This window comes from Haliotis asinina, chromosome 6 (genome assembly GCF_037392515.1).
Source record: "Haliotis asinina isolate JCU_RB_2024 chromosome 6, JCU_Hal_asi_v2, whole genome shotgun sequence".
Taxonomy (NCBI): Eukaryota; Metazoa; Mollusca; class Gastropoda; order Lepetellida; family Haliotidae; genus Haliotis; species Haliotis asinina.
The window spans coordinates 6,566,069-6,583,597 of record NC_090285.1 but is presented as its reverse complement, the minus strand read 5'-3'; the positions used below and the strand labels follow the sequence as shown (position 1 = coordinate 6,583,597).

Below are 17,529 nucleotides of genomic sequence, written 5' to 3'. Positions count from 1 at the left end.
TATCAGATGGGTATAAAAGATTCACGCAACAACTCTCTTGTAGGTGATATATCGTCATGATGTCACATCTATGCTTGTTTATCATGCATTGTAACATTACAGCACTGACAGGAAGGTTATGATTAAAGTCAGTTGATTGATAAATTATGACAAATGAAGGTAAGAAAAAAACACCTTCATCAGAATAATCATTTTGCATTGTAATCGATATTGAATATCTTTGTTTGTTTTTATTTTAGTGAAAGTATTAATTGAAGTGGTTTTTGTTTTTGGTGTTTTGTCTTCTATCTCCCTACAAGCTGACCCAAACCCATATAACAAGAAATTCAACTGGTCTCATACACAGACAAACTCATACACACAGATTGTATTTAAGATTTGTGACATTAAAGTTTATTTATACACTGCTTTTCACAAATGTGGGGAATCCTCAACATATTCATGAATGCTTTAACATCTAGGTTGCACCACTGCCTATTATCAACAAAGAGAAAGCATACACTGCAGAAGTTCTGCTAATGTCACCACTTTTTTATCAGGAACATTTTAAGACACTTCATATAAATGTGCACAGATGTATTGACTGATCATACTCCATCATTGATGATGTACAGTAAACATGGATGACTGTTCAAAGTGGGGAAGCATCTGCAGGGAAGAAAGGAAGATTTATCTCCCTTACACAGGGCAATTAACCTGTCATCTTGTGAGAGGTGAGGTTAATTGAGGTTTAACATCAAATTAAAAATTGTTACACTATTTTAACAAACTACATATCCACTAGAGAAGACACTACAGTCCCTTGTTTGGGTTTAATCATAAATGTTTCTGTTGTAAATGTTGAATATTCTTTTGCATATAATGGATGTGTCAACTGCATCGATCAAGATTTTTTTCGATGAGGATGCTTGAAATTGCCATTGTTTTCACAACAGATACAGTTCTTGCATGCATCACTGACTGCTGGGCCAATGTCAGCCTACTTGCTATGTATATGAAACTGTTGGTAGCCTAATAAGGCCAATCTGCTTTAGAAACAGAAAGTACAATGGATTACAGTTACAACTTTATTAGAAACATGTCTTAAAATGGAAACATCAGAACCCAGTGTAGAACCGTACTTGGAGAGCTTTAGACACACATCCTCTTAGTGGTATGGACTAGATACACATCCTCAACATCAGTCAGCAGGCTGTTCAAACCCACCATACTGTAGTTACCAACAGATGCATGATGCTCTACACCTAACAGTCCTAAACATAACACACTGACTGATACACTGGCACCAGTCTCCAGGACTGACTAGGATATGCTGGTCTTTAGGGCCATCTGTTTAATGAGCTTGTTTGTGGCCTACATTACCTAATGAAATCTTTTGTTACAAATGACACTTTCTTATTGATTTACTTTGTTTCATATGGAGACCCATAAACTTAGTCCACCATAAATTATTCCTAAGTTCAGAGTTTTGATCAAAATTAGACTTACAGACAGTACATTTCCTTTAAATCCTACATTAAGTTTAAACATTAGTGGGTGGGTTTGAGTGAGTGAGTAAGGGAGGGAGGATTATGGTTCTACACAACGTTTAGAAATATACTAATAGACTTGACACGTACCCGGGTGAAATCAAACCTGGCCTTCTAGCATGACCATCAAGGGTGTTAGTCACTTGGCTGCCACATGAACCATTGTTTGTGTAAATGTAATAGGTAATCTGTAAGTGCCTAATAGAGGAAGATAATCAAATACAACCCAGTCTGAATACATGAAATACACTCACATTACATGAATATAACATGTCGTGTGTTGACAAGCAATTACTCTGTAAACACTTATATCCAGCAAAGGCCTCTCGATGATGACGTTATGCATGGTAATTAGTTAGCTGATCACCCTGTGGTAAGTTCAAACATAAGTAGAGGCTAATTTGGTTAATTTGTGACATTGAATGAAAGGGAAAACCATAATTGGTTCTGATAACTTATATTAACCGAATTTATTGATAAACAATATTCACAGACACAGTTATTAGACAAATACAGTTCGCTCTAACCCAATGTTTAGCATAATAAAGCATAGTTTGGCCCTTAACTATTAGAACACTTGGACTTATATAGGGAGATAGAACTTACAGAATTTCACTTATATGATGACAAATTTAACTCTTACCAACAATTACAAATACAAAAACAAACACAAAAATTATCTCAGTAGACATCAGCCTAGTTTGTCAACACTGATGGTAGTGACAAAAACAGCAGCAAACTTTGAAAATGAGTCTGTAGCTCTGTCGGAGACAATGGACAACTGACAAGAATCAGTGGGAAACTGTACTACCCAGTGACAATTGACAAGAATCAGTGGGAAACTGTACTACCCAGTGACAATTGACAAGAATCAGTGGGAAACTGTACTACCCAGTGACAACTGACAAGAATCAGTGGGAAACTGTACTACCCAGTGACAACTGACAAGAATCAGTGGGAAGCCGTACTACCCAGTGACAACTGACAAGAATCAGTGGGAGATTGTACTACCCAGTGACAACTGACAAGCATCAGTCTGAGACTGTACTACTTAGTGACAACTGACAAGAATCAGTGGGAAACTGTACAATCCAGTGACAATTGACAAGAATCAGTGGGAGATTGTACTACTTAGTGACAACTGACAAGAATCAGTGGGAAACTGTACTACCCAGTGACAACTGACAAGAATCAGTGGGAAGCTGTACTACCCAGTGACAACTGACAAGAATCAGTGGGAGATTGTACTACCCAGTGACAACTGACAAGCATCAGTCTGAGACTGTACTACTTAGTGACAACTGACAAGAATCAGTGGGAAACTGTACAACCCAGTGACAATTGACAAGAATCAGTGGGAGATTGTACTACCCAGTGACAACTGACAAGAATCAGTGGGAAACTGTACAACCCAGTGACAATTGACAAGAATCAGTGGGAGATTGTACTACCCAGTGACAACTGACAAGAATCAGTGGGAAACTGTACTACCCAGTAACAACTGACAAGAATCAGTGGGAGATTGTACTACCAAGTGACAACTGACAAGCATCAGTCTGAGACTGTACTACTCAGTGACAACTGACCAGAAACAGTGCAAGACTGTACTACCCAGTGACAACCGACAAGAATCAGTACAGTTACCAAGGGAACATCTGATTATGAGGGACCAACTCAAATGGCGTAGTAACATCATTTCACTGTGAGGTTATCCAATACGTCTGCTCATGCCCGTATCTCCTAATAAGGCATGATATGGCTGAAATACTGTCAATGTGACTTTAAACTGGAACTCACTCACTCATTCACTCTTAGCATCTTCGAATTCATATGAATACATGATACAATATGTAGTCCACGCAATAAAATTTTGATTTTACACGTCCCTTTCGAGTCTAGATTTCTAATTTTCTGCCTGAATTCCTAGTTTATACAAACAGCACAGACAACTCTGTTCCAGTTACAAAATCAAGAATACCATCTTTTGTCAACTATGTATCAATCATAGATCGCAAGACTGTCTGTGATCTATAAAGTTTATGTCTGTGTTTTGAAAATTGTATCACTATTTTTAGTTTCTAAAAAGTCCAATAAGTAGAAACCTATAAGAGTTTACACAGTGTTGTGAAGATGATAAAAGCTTCATTACGTCACTACAAATACAATACAAACATGTTTGTGTGTGGTGGAAATTATTAATTTAGTGGTGTATGGTACTGTGTACAGAGAGAGCTCTGGTCACAAACCAGCTGAAGTTCAGCAAAGTTGGGTGATGAAAGTTTCCAGGACGGGTGACTGTGTCTGGCGACTTGACTACTGAGAGTTTTTAGGATGGGTGACTGTGTTTAGCGCTTTGACTACTGAGAGTTTTCAGGATGGGTGACTGTGTTTGGCATTTTTGTGTTTGGCATTTAAATATATCGTGCATGGTTATTTTCACAAAGGAATTGTCAGGAGCATAGCTGAGCATAACATAGCTTCCTGCTGATATTTCATATTTCCTGAAATTAGCAGCAGTTATTGGGAACAGCTGCTGGTTTTGATGCAGATAATATGAAGCAGTTATAGCTGAAAGCTGCTAGTAATTATGACACCAGTTAAAGGGAGCAGTTATTGGGGCAATATTGTAATTATGAGGCTAGTGATGGGGAGCAGTTATTTGGGAAATCTGCCAGGTCATAACGCCCACACTGAGCATGACTTATTAGGCCCATCATTAGCATCGATACTCAACATACTGTGGAACAGCTGTGCTTGACAAGGATCACGGAACACACTGTACACATCAATGTAACAGTTTGTTCAGCAACATTGTTACGCACTTCAAACATAGATAATCAAACAAAAACTCAAAGGATATAGGACAAAATACAATGTTGAGAAAACAAGCAATATTTTCCAATTCTCACAATGGCTAATATACCTTTAGGTGTTCTTAACAAGGCCTTAAGGTGATTCAGATAGCTATGTATATTATCCTGTTTCCTGGTAACACTCTGACCAAGCATCAGTTTCTACATTCAGCTCAGTGATACGTAGCTCATTTCTTTGTGAGCTAGTAACAGTTATACCATGGCTTGTTGTTTTAACATGAGCCGTAATACAAAATGGCCATGAGAGAGAATAACACTGGCCTGGAGTTGTAACCAGTGCCAACATGTGCAAACCAGGAGCATTTTTCATCAGTAGACGTTGGAGCCAATTATAAGTGACGTATCATTTATCAATGTATGGGTTAATACCGAAGTTCATAAAATGTGTGGTTGTCAGGTCATACATATTTCATTATGAAGTATACGACACTGTCTAGCATTCGACATAAACACACATCAACAACAGAGACTGCTTCACAACAACACATAATATTAGCTTTCCAATTCCTACAAAACATATACAGCCCATTCAAAAGACTATGCATACCCATTCAAAATATGTGTATCCAATTCAACCAAATTTGGCCAAGCATTTAAATACATATGTATATCATTTAGAAACATATGCACCCCTTTCAAGAACTAGCATTCCATTTTAAACATTATGCATCCCATTCAAAATCATTTGCATCCCATACAAAAATATCACTTATCCTACTCAGAAAGAACTACCAGCGTTAGAATACCTCTTTTAACTGCCTGCACCATACATATTACCACTTCATTAGAATGTCAGGTAAACCACGTGGAACTGCAGACAAATGATAATGATCAGTGATATGTTTGGAGAATACATAGATAAAATAAAATACTTAAAAGAAAATAACTGAAGTGTACGTGAGGTGGCCACTTCAACTTCACAGATTTGGATATGTTAGGTGTGCTTAATCATGTGTCAGTGAAATCAAATTCAAAATACAGAAATATGGTAAAACAGGTAATGTGAAAAAAGACAAGTGAAATTTTTTGTCATGCAAACAAAATAATCTGACATACAATTTAATACAGGCACACAGTGTTTATCATGTGGGACAATTATAATTTGTCCACATCAACTTCAGTTTGTTTGTTTTTATCTGTCACACTTGGAAATATATCAGCTAAATGGCAGTGGTACCTAATAATCAAGTCTAGACCAGGCAATCTAGTGGGGACCAGGCATGAGCATCAATCAACACACCTGGGATACAATGACATGTATCAACCAAGTCAGCAAGCTTGACCACCCGATCCCGTTAGTCGGTAGGGACTTAAGGTACACTAAAAAAACATTGGTCATTAAAAGTTAGTTACAGACTTACTTTCATTATTTTATTTATTACTTACTTATTATATTTATTGTTTGGTTTTAATTGTTCAAAAAATCATGATAAAAGATGATTATTCACACTAAATATTATATGCAGAGGGTTTTTTTTGAGTAGGATTAGCAGAAACATCCAAATAATCCAAAATACTAGGATGACAACACAGCACTGTACATACAGTTTTCTCCTTTTTCCTATTTTTGGGACATCCCTAATCTGATACGTTACGACTTTAGAAAGGCTATGAGCCAGAGGTGATGTAATTAGGGAGTGCTTTATGACAGAAGTTTCCAGAATCTTAATCTCATTGAGTAATTGATAATTACTACTTGCAAATATTGTAAAACATGACAATGCACTTAATAAAAAAGAACACTTGTAATGGTTGAATTGTCTTTATTTAAAAAACAACTGTGTACTGTGAGATTAGAGTAACTCAGGCTTCACATGTACCAGGTAGTTATCTAAACATGAACACCTTAAACATCATGCCACTACTGCAACTCACTAAATGATATATGCCTAATAAGACTGGAGTATATATCTGTAGCACTTGTGCTGACAGTGACCCCTTCAGCTCTATACAAGCTGTAGCATGAAACGATAGCAAGACAAATACACTCCTGTCTATAGCCTCATATAATTCCTACAACAAGCTAGTGTTGAGTGATGATTGAAGAGAGACCTGTGTCACAGGTCGGCTGAAACATGAAGCATGTGTGCAAGTGCAAGTGAAATAGTTCCCAAAGCTTGCCAGCCAGTCGGGCCAGCAATAATGAAAGTTACTAGCCCACAAAATAATTCACTAGTCCAACTCTGATTGTAGACACAGGTTTCATCATTAAACTGCTAATATGTAGAACATTTTTATCATGGTATAATTTTGCATGATTTAAAAGTGTGTAATAACTTATCAACCTGGCCATAGTGATATATTTACAAAATGATCCAATGAAAACTCACTAGCTAGTCACCAGTGACTGTGGAGATTTACTAGCCCAACTGGATTTTTACTAGTCAATGGCCAGCAGGCCAGTGGCTATTTTGGACACTGAGTGCAAAGTCATATGTTAATGCTACAAACAAGCAGTGAGGGAATATGCAGTTGGTGCAACATAGTGAGGTCCAGGGAACAGGGTTCTGAGAGAATATTCTTGTCAGTTTGTTCTTCTAAGATAGTTTAGCCACAATGGACAGTCAATGAGACCAAACTTGCTCCTAAACTAACTGTTCGATGGTGCCACTTACCATTGGACAGACTATGTTTGAGTGAAGCCTTCACCAAGTCGGCGCCACTCTGTGATAGTCTTTGCTTTTCATTATTCATGTTATCTTGGATCCACTCCCCTGTTAATCCCTTCAGCTGCCTGGAAGAATATTTCAGAAACACACTGAATATATGCAGTTAAGATTAAAAATTATTCAACAATTATTTTGAAGGGTGATATTGGAGCCATCAGCTGACATATGAAATAGATACTACTCAAGGGATAAATCTACATTTTCCAAATGGCTGTTATGGAATTTAATTTTGACAGCATGTCATAAAGAACAGTGAGTTGTTCCTCATGATTTCCCACAAGTGAGTCTGTCTGTCAAATGAAAAAGTCATCATACCCTAATTTCAAAGTACAGAAACAAAAGACAAAATTAATGGATTAATTCTTCTGATGATTACCAACATGGCTTCAAAAAACATATCATCCTCATCGCCACATCACAGACACCAAGCCAGTATCTCTGAATTAGACCTGGAAATTCACCAAATGTTTGGAAAAATGACCACTTCAGAAATTTCTGATATCTTTCCTTGTGGACGTATGGAGATTCTCTCAATGGAGTATTCAGGCAAGATGGAGTCCCTAGAATCCAGTGCTAGTCTCCCGTCTTCCTTTTTAACATGCATCATAGAGTCAGACTGATAAAAGTAATCACTGTTTCCCACCACTGTATGACAAGGAAAGAGGTGGCTTATGAAGAACATCCTGGTACTCACACTTGTTTGTAGCAGAGAGTGCACAGCCATTTCCCTGTCAACAGACTCTCACGGCAGACGCCACACACTCGGAACTTGCACTGGGAGCAGATGTCACCTGTGTTGAAGAAGAACCCAAATGGTTTGTGACATCGAGCACAGATCTTGCTGAGGTCATCGCCATCTCGGATCACACTCTGAAGTCTCAGGTTGTGAATCTCACTCCGGAGCTGACTGTGGAAGAAAAAAGATCCAATCAATATCTTGTTTGATTGGCATTTTAATAAGTTAATGAGCAACAAGGAAAGCAGGATCCTCTATAGATCACAATTACTTTATTATATTATTCTGCAATAATAAAGTTGTCATCAGAACATAATGACAAAAATTGTCATATCATGTAAAAGTTGTCAATTAGGAGATAAACATCATGTGTTGACCAATTTCCGGGTGTTATTGAGTATTTGAAGCACGGGAATATATTTGGAACCAACAGCGTCAAATGCTCAATAACACCTGGAAACTGGCCATAACATGATGTGTATCAACATTGTAAACAAAAAAAGGTAAACTAAAGGGTTTTACTGTCTGCACTTGTTTACATCCAGTACGGGTATAGCAGTGAAATGCCAGCTTGCAGTTTCAGCTAGTTGCCATGGTAGCATTTGGAGTTGCTCATTTGTGATGTCATTCTAACTTTATGTCACAATATGATTTGAATGACAAGATCACTTTTGATGACACAACAAAACAATTGTTTGCGATATTTCTATGTGTCAATACACAGTGAATAATCTTGCAGTTTCCGGGAATCTAATACCATGTGATCGCGTTTTTCAACCAATCAGATTACAGAAACTGATTTACAATTTAATATAATATTGAAATTTTCATCATATAAATCATCATAATATAATGAAGTAGTTCGTCCATGAAGTACCATGCCTTTCTTCATATCATCACTACAACTGCACCGTCGCTGTGACAGAAAGACATGGATTCACACTAAACGTTTCAGAAGTTATAAAACATACAAATCATTCAAATTCATATACACCTAGCAGCCCTTTATTACCATATCTAAATATACCAACTAAACTATTTCCATGATAATAAGAAATATCTAATAAAAGCAGAATCAGTTTTCCAATTCAGACTACCTCTCCATTATATTAAAAAGTGTTTATGTGTTACTCGCCAATACTGATGATATGATGAAGAGGTGAGCACATTCGGGCTACCAAGTGCACACATGCAAAAGCAAGTAAAACAAATTGAGATCATTTAGTACAAGTCCATATATGGAATTGCAATACTGTCAGTGGTGCATCACAATTGGAAATGTCCTTGCAACATGTGTCATATTTGGAACTTCTCACTAAAGTACAGATTTTAGTACTTTTGTTAGGTCCAGTCCGACTGGAAATTCAAAAACAAACCCTCTCAGAATTGTCCCTATCTATTATCACAAATTTTTTAAAGCCTTTTTGAGGACTGTGATGTTGCAACTTATGAAACAACATTTGAGCAGGATTCAAGGAAACGTGCATGAGCATCTTATTTGTACATCACATGTTGTGAAATGCAAAGACCGTCACACCTTGACATAAAGGACAAGATCTCTACTGGAAAGTTGAAGTCATCCATCTTGGCGTAACATCTGTCAATATTTTTTTGTCACTTTGAATCTTATGAATAGACATAAATTTGAAACACATGGCACAGTTTTAGTGGTAAAGTTAATTTCTACTTCAGGTGTGTGAATCGATCAAAAAGAATTGGAAGTTTGATAATTATATGCAATCATTGAAACATCCGGAAGTGAAGTGAAGCTTCTTTGCCATATTCTCTTGGTTCAGTTTTGGTTTTTGGTCTTGTTAATCAATCAAGCTAATTCAAATTCACATGCAAGAGGAGTGATTGAGTTAAGTTTTATGCTGCTTCTAGAAGTATTCCAGCAATATCACAGTAAGGGGCCCCAGAAATGGGCTTCATACATTGCATCCATGTGGGGAATCGAACATGGGTCTTCGGCATGATGTGCCAGTGCTTGAACTACAAACTTATCTGACCATCCCTTAAACGTATAAAGAAAGAGATCTGCTGTTGTCCGTAGGAATGTGTATTTCTTAACTCGCTATCTAATCCTAACTTTGAAAAAGATTTTACCAGGGTGGTGGAGTAGTGGTTAAAGCTCCTGCTTGTCATGCCGAAGACCTGGGTTCAATTCCCTACATGGGTTGATGTATGAGGCTCATGTCTGGTGTCCCCTACCATGATATTGTTGGAATATTGCTAAAAGCAGTATGAAAGTGGCATAAAACAAACCTCACTACATTTCACATTTTGTTGATGATATTTCCTCAACTGTAATAAAGATTTAGAGACCAGGACTTCTTGCACAAAATAGTAGAGGGTAGTGTGAATCATCACTATAGTAACAGCAAACGGAATATGATAATGTCTGCTAGAAGTTCTAATGGTTTCTGTGATGAGATGGGGTACTATAGTATAAGTTGTTCACTGGCCACGAGGGGTCCATGGGCTCATGTACCGTCGTGGTTTGTTTATGTTCCCCAACAGGATACATTGAAAATAATAGAATAGCACTTAGCCAATCGGAAAGCAACATTCATGTGTGAGGTAAGAAAATGCCAGTTGTCTCACAGTAACACACCACCATGGACCCCGAGGGACCAGTGAACAATGTATTTATCTTACCAAACACCTGAATTTTAATTTTGAACTGTATGAAGCACTGGTACAGTACAGTCGCCATTGTGCAGGTCACACAAGGAAAACAAATTTAGAGTTATCGCCTTTCCATTCACTTTCAGTTGTAAAACATCAGTAATTTCCGTGCATCATGTGTGATTTAATGCTATTCAAGATAAAGAAGTACCACCATGAAGAACCAAATGAGTTTGTCATTCCCAGCAGTACACATTGCAAAAAATACATCGTCTATAAGCGAGGTACATTGAATAAAAATACAAGGACACTTAGCCAATCAGAAAGCGACACTGATGTGTGAAGTAAGATAAACTATGTTGTAAATAACAAAAATAGCATGATGCAGTAAATGTCCCTGATATTGGGTAAATCTGTTTATCCAGGATGCACCAATTCTTCCTGGTATGCCTCAGGTGAGTTGGTGAATATCCATATTGACCAATGTGGTTCCACTGATTAGTGAGAGCAGTACCACATCCCTTGAAAGTTATGGGTACATCTGGATGCTGGCATACATGTCTACCATTGATGCCATATGGGTTCCACTGAAGAAGGCTGAGTGCTGGCCAAGGCAGGACATGGATATTTAGCTGATGGAAGTATTCTGGCATGATCAGCAAGGGCAGTGAAAGATGATATACAATGTTGTACACAGGTCTTCAGCATAAATCAGCTTTAATCACTTAACTACCCCCCGCCCCCAACAATGATTATAGGGTATGCTCTTATGTCCACAATATGCTCATTAGAACATCTCGAAGCTTCACTCCTTTAGGCATTAAAGTAAGGAGTGAACCTTGATTTATCAGAGAACAATCATCCCAATGCTGATGATTCCTGGACCAATGCTAGCTCTGGCTCAAATGTTGAACTATATGTTGTGGTACATGTTGTGTCATGCATACGATGACATGCGTGCAGCTGACTTTGTACCATCAAGGCTTGTCACAGCACTGACCTGCTGTAACCTGTCAATTTTCAAAGTAGCAGTTTACAATTACAACACATTTCTGACAATTCTCTACTATGTTGGAGTTAATGCCTCTGGGTGTCTGGAGGTGTAGCTAAACAGTGTTACTGTAGGTATCATTCCCCCAGTCTGCTAATGACATGCCTGACACATGGAGTGTTGGGCAACAATGTCCTGATCTGCCATATGCCACTGGCACATAAACATGCAGCACATTGCTAACACAGCATAATCAATAATGTTACTGCCTTAATCATTAAATGTGTTTAATAAAGTGTCTTGAAGCATTTGGTTCCAAGAAAATGCCCAAGAGCATTGGATCTGAGTAAGAATGGCCAACTTGTCATTCCATGCCTCAGTCATCCTGTCTGTGGTCACGTGCTACGTAACTCTGACAAATGTGTCTCGAAGCTAAATTTCTATAGAAATGTTCACAGAAATCACTCAATCACTCACTTTCATTCTTGTGCTTTCTCCTAGTTTCACCTCTGAACCAAATTTCACCTACTTTTTTTGCAAAGCACATCTCTCTTTATAGATATATTTATGGAGCTTTGGAGTCCAAAGCCAACGATGCATTTCACATGCCTTAAGGCATTAGAGTCATACTAACACAGTCTTCTTAAAATCATATCTTAGTTGTCACCTCTGCGAAACAAATACCTGAAGAAATGTAATGTCAGAATCACTTGTCATATCACCAGTCATATTTTGTTCTAATGTGACCTAAAATAGGATGACCTGATTGTGAAAATATGACAAAGCTGACAGCAGTTTGTCATATTTCTGATGCATTGAACATACATAGCATTATTTCATCTTTCATCTTTACCAAGTTCTCTGATTGAAAAAGGGTGAGTGAATACTGTAACTCATGAAATTTTGGCAAGCTGGATATTTTTGTTAAAACTGCAAATGATTTGAACTAGCAAAAATATCATGATGCATTTTGCTGGTCAAACGCAGTAAAAATTCAACAAATAACATTCAGGTCTCATTTTCTTCATATAATCACCAACAGATCTAGACACTACCTAAATTAAGCAATGACATGAACTTGGGGGAACACTAATTACTAGCACTTGACCAAAAGTCACTCAAACAATACATCTGATAGTCCAGACAAGTACCTGCCACACAACAAACATTTCTTTGCCTTAAGAGACTGTTCGATAGGCCGACACCATCCAACAGGTGTGGATAGGTTTCATTCCACTTATCATCAGCTTTGATGACAATATTCATTGACAAAAATTTAATAGAGGCATTCAAACTGATAATCCCTTTGTTTTAAGTTATCTGGCCTATGCAGTGTGCGTTGTTTTTAAGAGTGAGTGAGTGAGTGAGTTTAGTTTTACACCGCACTCAGCAATATTCCAGCTATATGGCGGCAGTCTGTAAATAATCGAGTCTGGACCAGACAATCCAGTGATCAGCAACATGAGCATCGATCTGCGCAATTGGGAACCAATGACATGTGCCAACCAAGTCAGCGAGCCTGACCACCAGATCCCGTTAGTCGCCTCTTACGACAAGCATAGTCGCCTTTTATGGCAAGCATGGGTTGCTGAAGGCCTATTCTACCCCAGGACCTTCACGGGGTTGTTTTTAAGAAAATATCTCTGACTGCATGCACATGGAAGTACTCTATAGTGAGCTCAGTTGAAGATTAACGGCATCCTTTGATATGTGATTGGATTTACAGTAGGTAGACCTGTCAGATGCAATCTATTTTTGAGAATTAAGTAAGTCACAAAAATATTATGATGCAAACATTTTGTGATTTACACTATTTAACATAAAACTGGCAACATTTCAGTCATATTGTGACGAGATGAAAAAATGAATACGGTGATGCTTGCGTATACAACCTATTCCATTTGAGGGGAAAACAACAAGAATTTTGTATAAAACAACCAGACAGAGTGACAGATGTGCACTGTGATAATTACAGACATTACTGCAAAACTATAACAATACAGTTAGAATAATTGTAACAGTTAAAAACAGTATTTTATGAAAGTAGTGCAGTGTAAAAACTTACTGCAATATTTTCATACAAAATGAGTAAATGGCTACTTCTGGTTTAAGGTAAGTGAGCATACTTTTACACCATTTTTTTGCAATATTCCAGCAAAATCATGACAGGGGACAGCAGAAAGGGGCTTTAAACATTGCACCCATGTGGGGAAGCGAACCCGGGTCTTTGGCTTAACAAGCAAATGCTTTGGTTTGAGGAGCATCCAGCAGTATTGCAAGTATATCTAGGCAAGTCAGTTGGATACGGACACCAAGCCTGAAGCAAGCCACAGACAGAACACTTAGCTCTTAGACGTTTACTGCTTTGATCATACCACCCTGCACAGGTGTGGTAGGCCACTCTGAATGGCAAATTGCAGTGCTTTAGACCACAGCTATCCATACCTTCAGCCAATATAATATCAAGATGAATCATTTTAAAAACGGAATTTCTACTCTCCAAAATGATACTATTCAATAAGTCAAATAGAGGGTGGCATGTCATTCAACAGAGAGATTTATTAGCTCTATGACGGTTGTGAAGTTTTGTGAATGTATAATGGAATTACAATATTTTCTTAGGACAAAGATTGCTCTGTACGACGGAAGTTGGTTATGTTACATATTGTTTGTGTAAGCCTTGAACAAAGGCATCCTAGCATTTGAGATTATCATAACTCCCTTCTTAAATACTGATTTCAGTATGTTTTGGATTTGAGCCCAGGCAATTTCTAAAGTCAGTGCTGCTGAGTGTCACACACAGCTCACTCACGAATCATCCAAACCTTACCCACCTTTCGCTCACTCCCTCAATCATCCAAACCTACAAACATTACCTGCTTTTCACTAACTAACACACTCACTCACCCAATCATCCAAACCTACACACCTTACCAACCTCTCACTCATTCGCTCACCCAATCACCCAAACTTACATGCATTAACAACCTTTCACTTACTCACTTAATCAGCCAAACCTACACACCTTATCCACCTTTTACTCACTCACTCACTCAATTTTCGTAACCAATCTGGCTGTAGTATTCTGTTCTTTCAATATCCTTCTTTACAAGGACAACTCACTCACTCACTCACTCAATTCTTGTAACCTGTCTAGCTGTAGTATTCTGTTCTTTCAATATCCTTCTTTACAAGGACAACTCACTCACTCACTCACTCAATTTTCGTAACCTGTCTAGCTGAAGTATTCTGTTCTTTCAATATCCTTCTTTACAAGGACAACTCACTCACTCACTCGCTCGCTCACTTCTTGTAACCTGTCTAGCTGAAGTATTCTGTTCTTTCAATATCCTTCTTTACAAGGACAACTCACTCACTCACTCACTCACTCACTCAATTCTTGTAACCTGTCTAGCTGTAGTATTCTGTTCTTTCAATATCGTTCTTTACAAGGACAACTCACTCACTCACTCACTCAATTCTTGTAACCTGTCTAGCTGTAGTATTCTGTTCTTTCAATATCCTTCTTTACAAGGACAACTCACTCACTCACTCACTCAATTCTTGTAACCTGTCTAGCTGTAGTATTCTGTTCTTTCAATATCCTTCTTTACAAGGACAACTCACTCACTCACTCACTCACTCAATTCTTGTAACCTGTCTAGCTGTAGTATTCTGTTCTTTCAATATCCTTCTTTACAAGGACAACTCACTCACTCACTCACTCAATTCTTGTAACCTGTCTAGCTGTAGTATTCTGTTCTTTCAATATCCTTCTTTACAAGGACAACTCACTCACTCACTCACTCACTCAATTCTTGTAACCTGTCTAGCTGTAGTATTCTGTTCTTTCAATATCCTTCTTTACAAGGACAACTCACTCACTCACTCACTCAATTCTTGTAACCTGTCTAGCTGTAGTATTCTGTTCTTTCAATATCCTTCTTAACAAGGACAACTCACTCACCCAATTCTTGTAACCTGTCTAGCTGTAGTATTCTGTTCTTTCAATATCCTTCTTTACAAGGACAACTCACTCACTCACTCACTCAATTCTTGTAACCTGTCTAGCTGTAGTATTCTGTTCTTTCAATATCCTTCTTTACAAGGACAACTCACTCACTCACTCACTCAATTCTTGTAACCTGTCTAGCTGTAGTATTCTGTTCTTTCAATATCCTTCTTTACAAGGACAACTCACTCACTCACTCAATTTTCGTAACCTATCTAGCTGTAGTATTCTGTTCTTTCAATATCCTTCTTTACAAGGACAACTCACTCACTCACTCAATTCTTGTAACCTGTCTAGCTGTAGTATTCTGTTCTTTCAATATCCTTCTTTACAAGGACAACTCACTCACTCACTCACTCAATTCTTGTAACCTGTCTAGCTGTAGTATTCTGTTCTTTCAATATCCTTCTTTACAAGGACAATTCACTCACTCATTCAACAACTCATCCACTCAATCACTCAACTACACCATCACTTCCCCCCTCACTCACTTATACATGGCAACAGTCACTCACTCAGTGTGCCTTACCTGGCTCTCGTGTCCTGTTCTTTCCGTAGTTCCTCATCCCGTTTTATCACACTCAGTATGAGCGTCTTCTCCTCCTCCGTCAACCCCTCCAGATCGATCATCTCCTCCATAACTGTTAAGTAAGTTTGAGGATATCCTAGCAATATACTTCTTTACACACTACTTCTGTATACTAGCTCTGGACACAATCATTGCTATATAACAGTGTTAGGGATATCTGGACAATATACTTCTATACACACTAGTTCTATATCCTAGTTCTGGTCACAACCATTTCTGTCTGTGCATACATGAACAAGCACCATTTGGAAAAACACAGCTGTCACACTGGTGGTCTTCAGTCTTCACCATCCAATTCCACATATCCAAATAATCAGATAATTTTTTTTTTCATGACTGGCTTAATTTTCACAATATACATAAAATGGAAGACTTCCAAAAAATGTATATGAACACAGACACTCCACTGGCATGGTATGACTGGCTTATTGCATGCTGTAACTTGTAAAAGTTTTCATTATGATGTATCCAGTGTGACACTAAATCCTTGCACCAAATCTCTAAGGTTGTACGTTGTTCAGCGGTGGCACCATTGCTTGGACTTGGGCATGGAAGACGATCAGATATAAGGCACAGTGGTGAAATCCACTGATGTTGGCGCTACATCACCTACAACAAGCATGAACACAGTGTGACATTTCAAGTCTTGGAACGTTTGCAAATACAATTCATTATTCTTCTGCTAGATGCCTGATCTCACATCAGTGTCACTCAGTATTTCATAAATGAAATGTTTTTCCCCTAATCAGCCAAAATCAATAAGGACTAGGTTTAGAATGATACTAGTTTCATATGAGGCTATATCACTGACCTTATCCCCACATGACAGTGTAATATCAAGAATGATTGGCACAAATTCAGGAAATAAAATGTCATCAGGGAAATATCATCAATAACACCTTTTGCTAGGCTATCATCAGTACTACCGGAATGTCACATGTAAAAGTTAACATCTAATTGGGGCATTATTGATCAAAATGTTTGATACTAAATCTTGACTGTTGAATTTTTGTCTTTAAGCAAATCATCATAACAATAATTTATAAACTGTGGTGTCTAATTTATAAACCACCGTCACAAAAAATCATAAGTGCATGAATATAGTGATAACATTCTGAAGGCTTATACAAACTATATATCTGATACTAAATGTCCTAAAATAATTTGCATTAATACCCTTCGTAAACAAAACATATAATGCCTTTCCTGTTCAAAGCAAAAACACAATTAATTATTTCCATATTCTATGCCAGATACTACTGTATGAAACTATCAAAAACCTTTGATCACACAGTTCCATATAGAAAGTGGTCAAATGTAACGTGTGTTATATTTGGGATTACACTTTCTTAGTAAAGTACGGATTGTAATACTTAGTTCGGTTGAGTCCCATCTAGTATTCGAACCCACCCATCTGAGTCAGCCACCTAACTTTGTGCTTCATTAAGAAAGTGTAATCCCAAATATAACACACGTTACATTTGACCACTTTCTAAATGGTA

At 37.8% G+C, this 17,529-nt stretch overlaps 1 protein-coding gene across 1 annotated transcript; it reads right to left on the bottom strand.

The window, feature by feature from the left end:
* Window positions 1–6,459: 6,459 nt before the first annotated feature.
* On the bottom strand, window positions 6,460–16,077 carry LOC137286788 (synaptotagmin-like protein 5). Its single transcript, XM_067818783.1, has 4 exons — window positions 15,968–16,077; window positions 7,766–7,978; window positions 7,018–7,136; window positions 6,460–6,470 (listed from the first exon to the last, which is right to left on the bottom strand). Exons 1-4 carry the CDS (start codon window positions 16,075–16,077, stop codon window positions 6,460–6,462), a joined length of 453 nt encoding a protein of 150 aa, XP_067674884.1.
* Between the last annotated feature and the right edge of the window lie 1,452 nt (window positions 16,078–17,529).

What these genes read in the sequence shown, in the direction of transcription:
- LOC137286788 (XM_067818783.1), bottom strand. Translation starts at nt 16,077, where the DNA reads ATGGAGGAGATGATCGATCTGGAGGGGTTGACGGAGGAGGAGAAGACG. An exon ending in GAACAGGACACGAGAGCCAG is followed by an intron (nt 7,979 to 15,967) that starts GTAAGGCACACT and finishes TTTCTTCCACAG; the next exon opens with TCAGCTCCGGAGTGAGATTC. An exon ending in ACTCTCTGCTACAAACAAGT is followed by an intron (nt 7,137 to 7,765) that starts GTGAGTACCAGG and finishes ATATTCTTCCAG; the next exon opens with GCAGCTGAAGGGATTAACAG.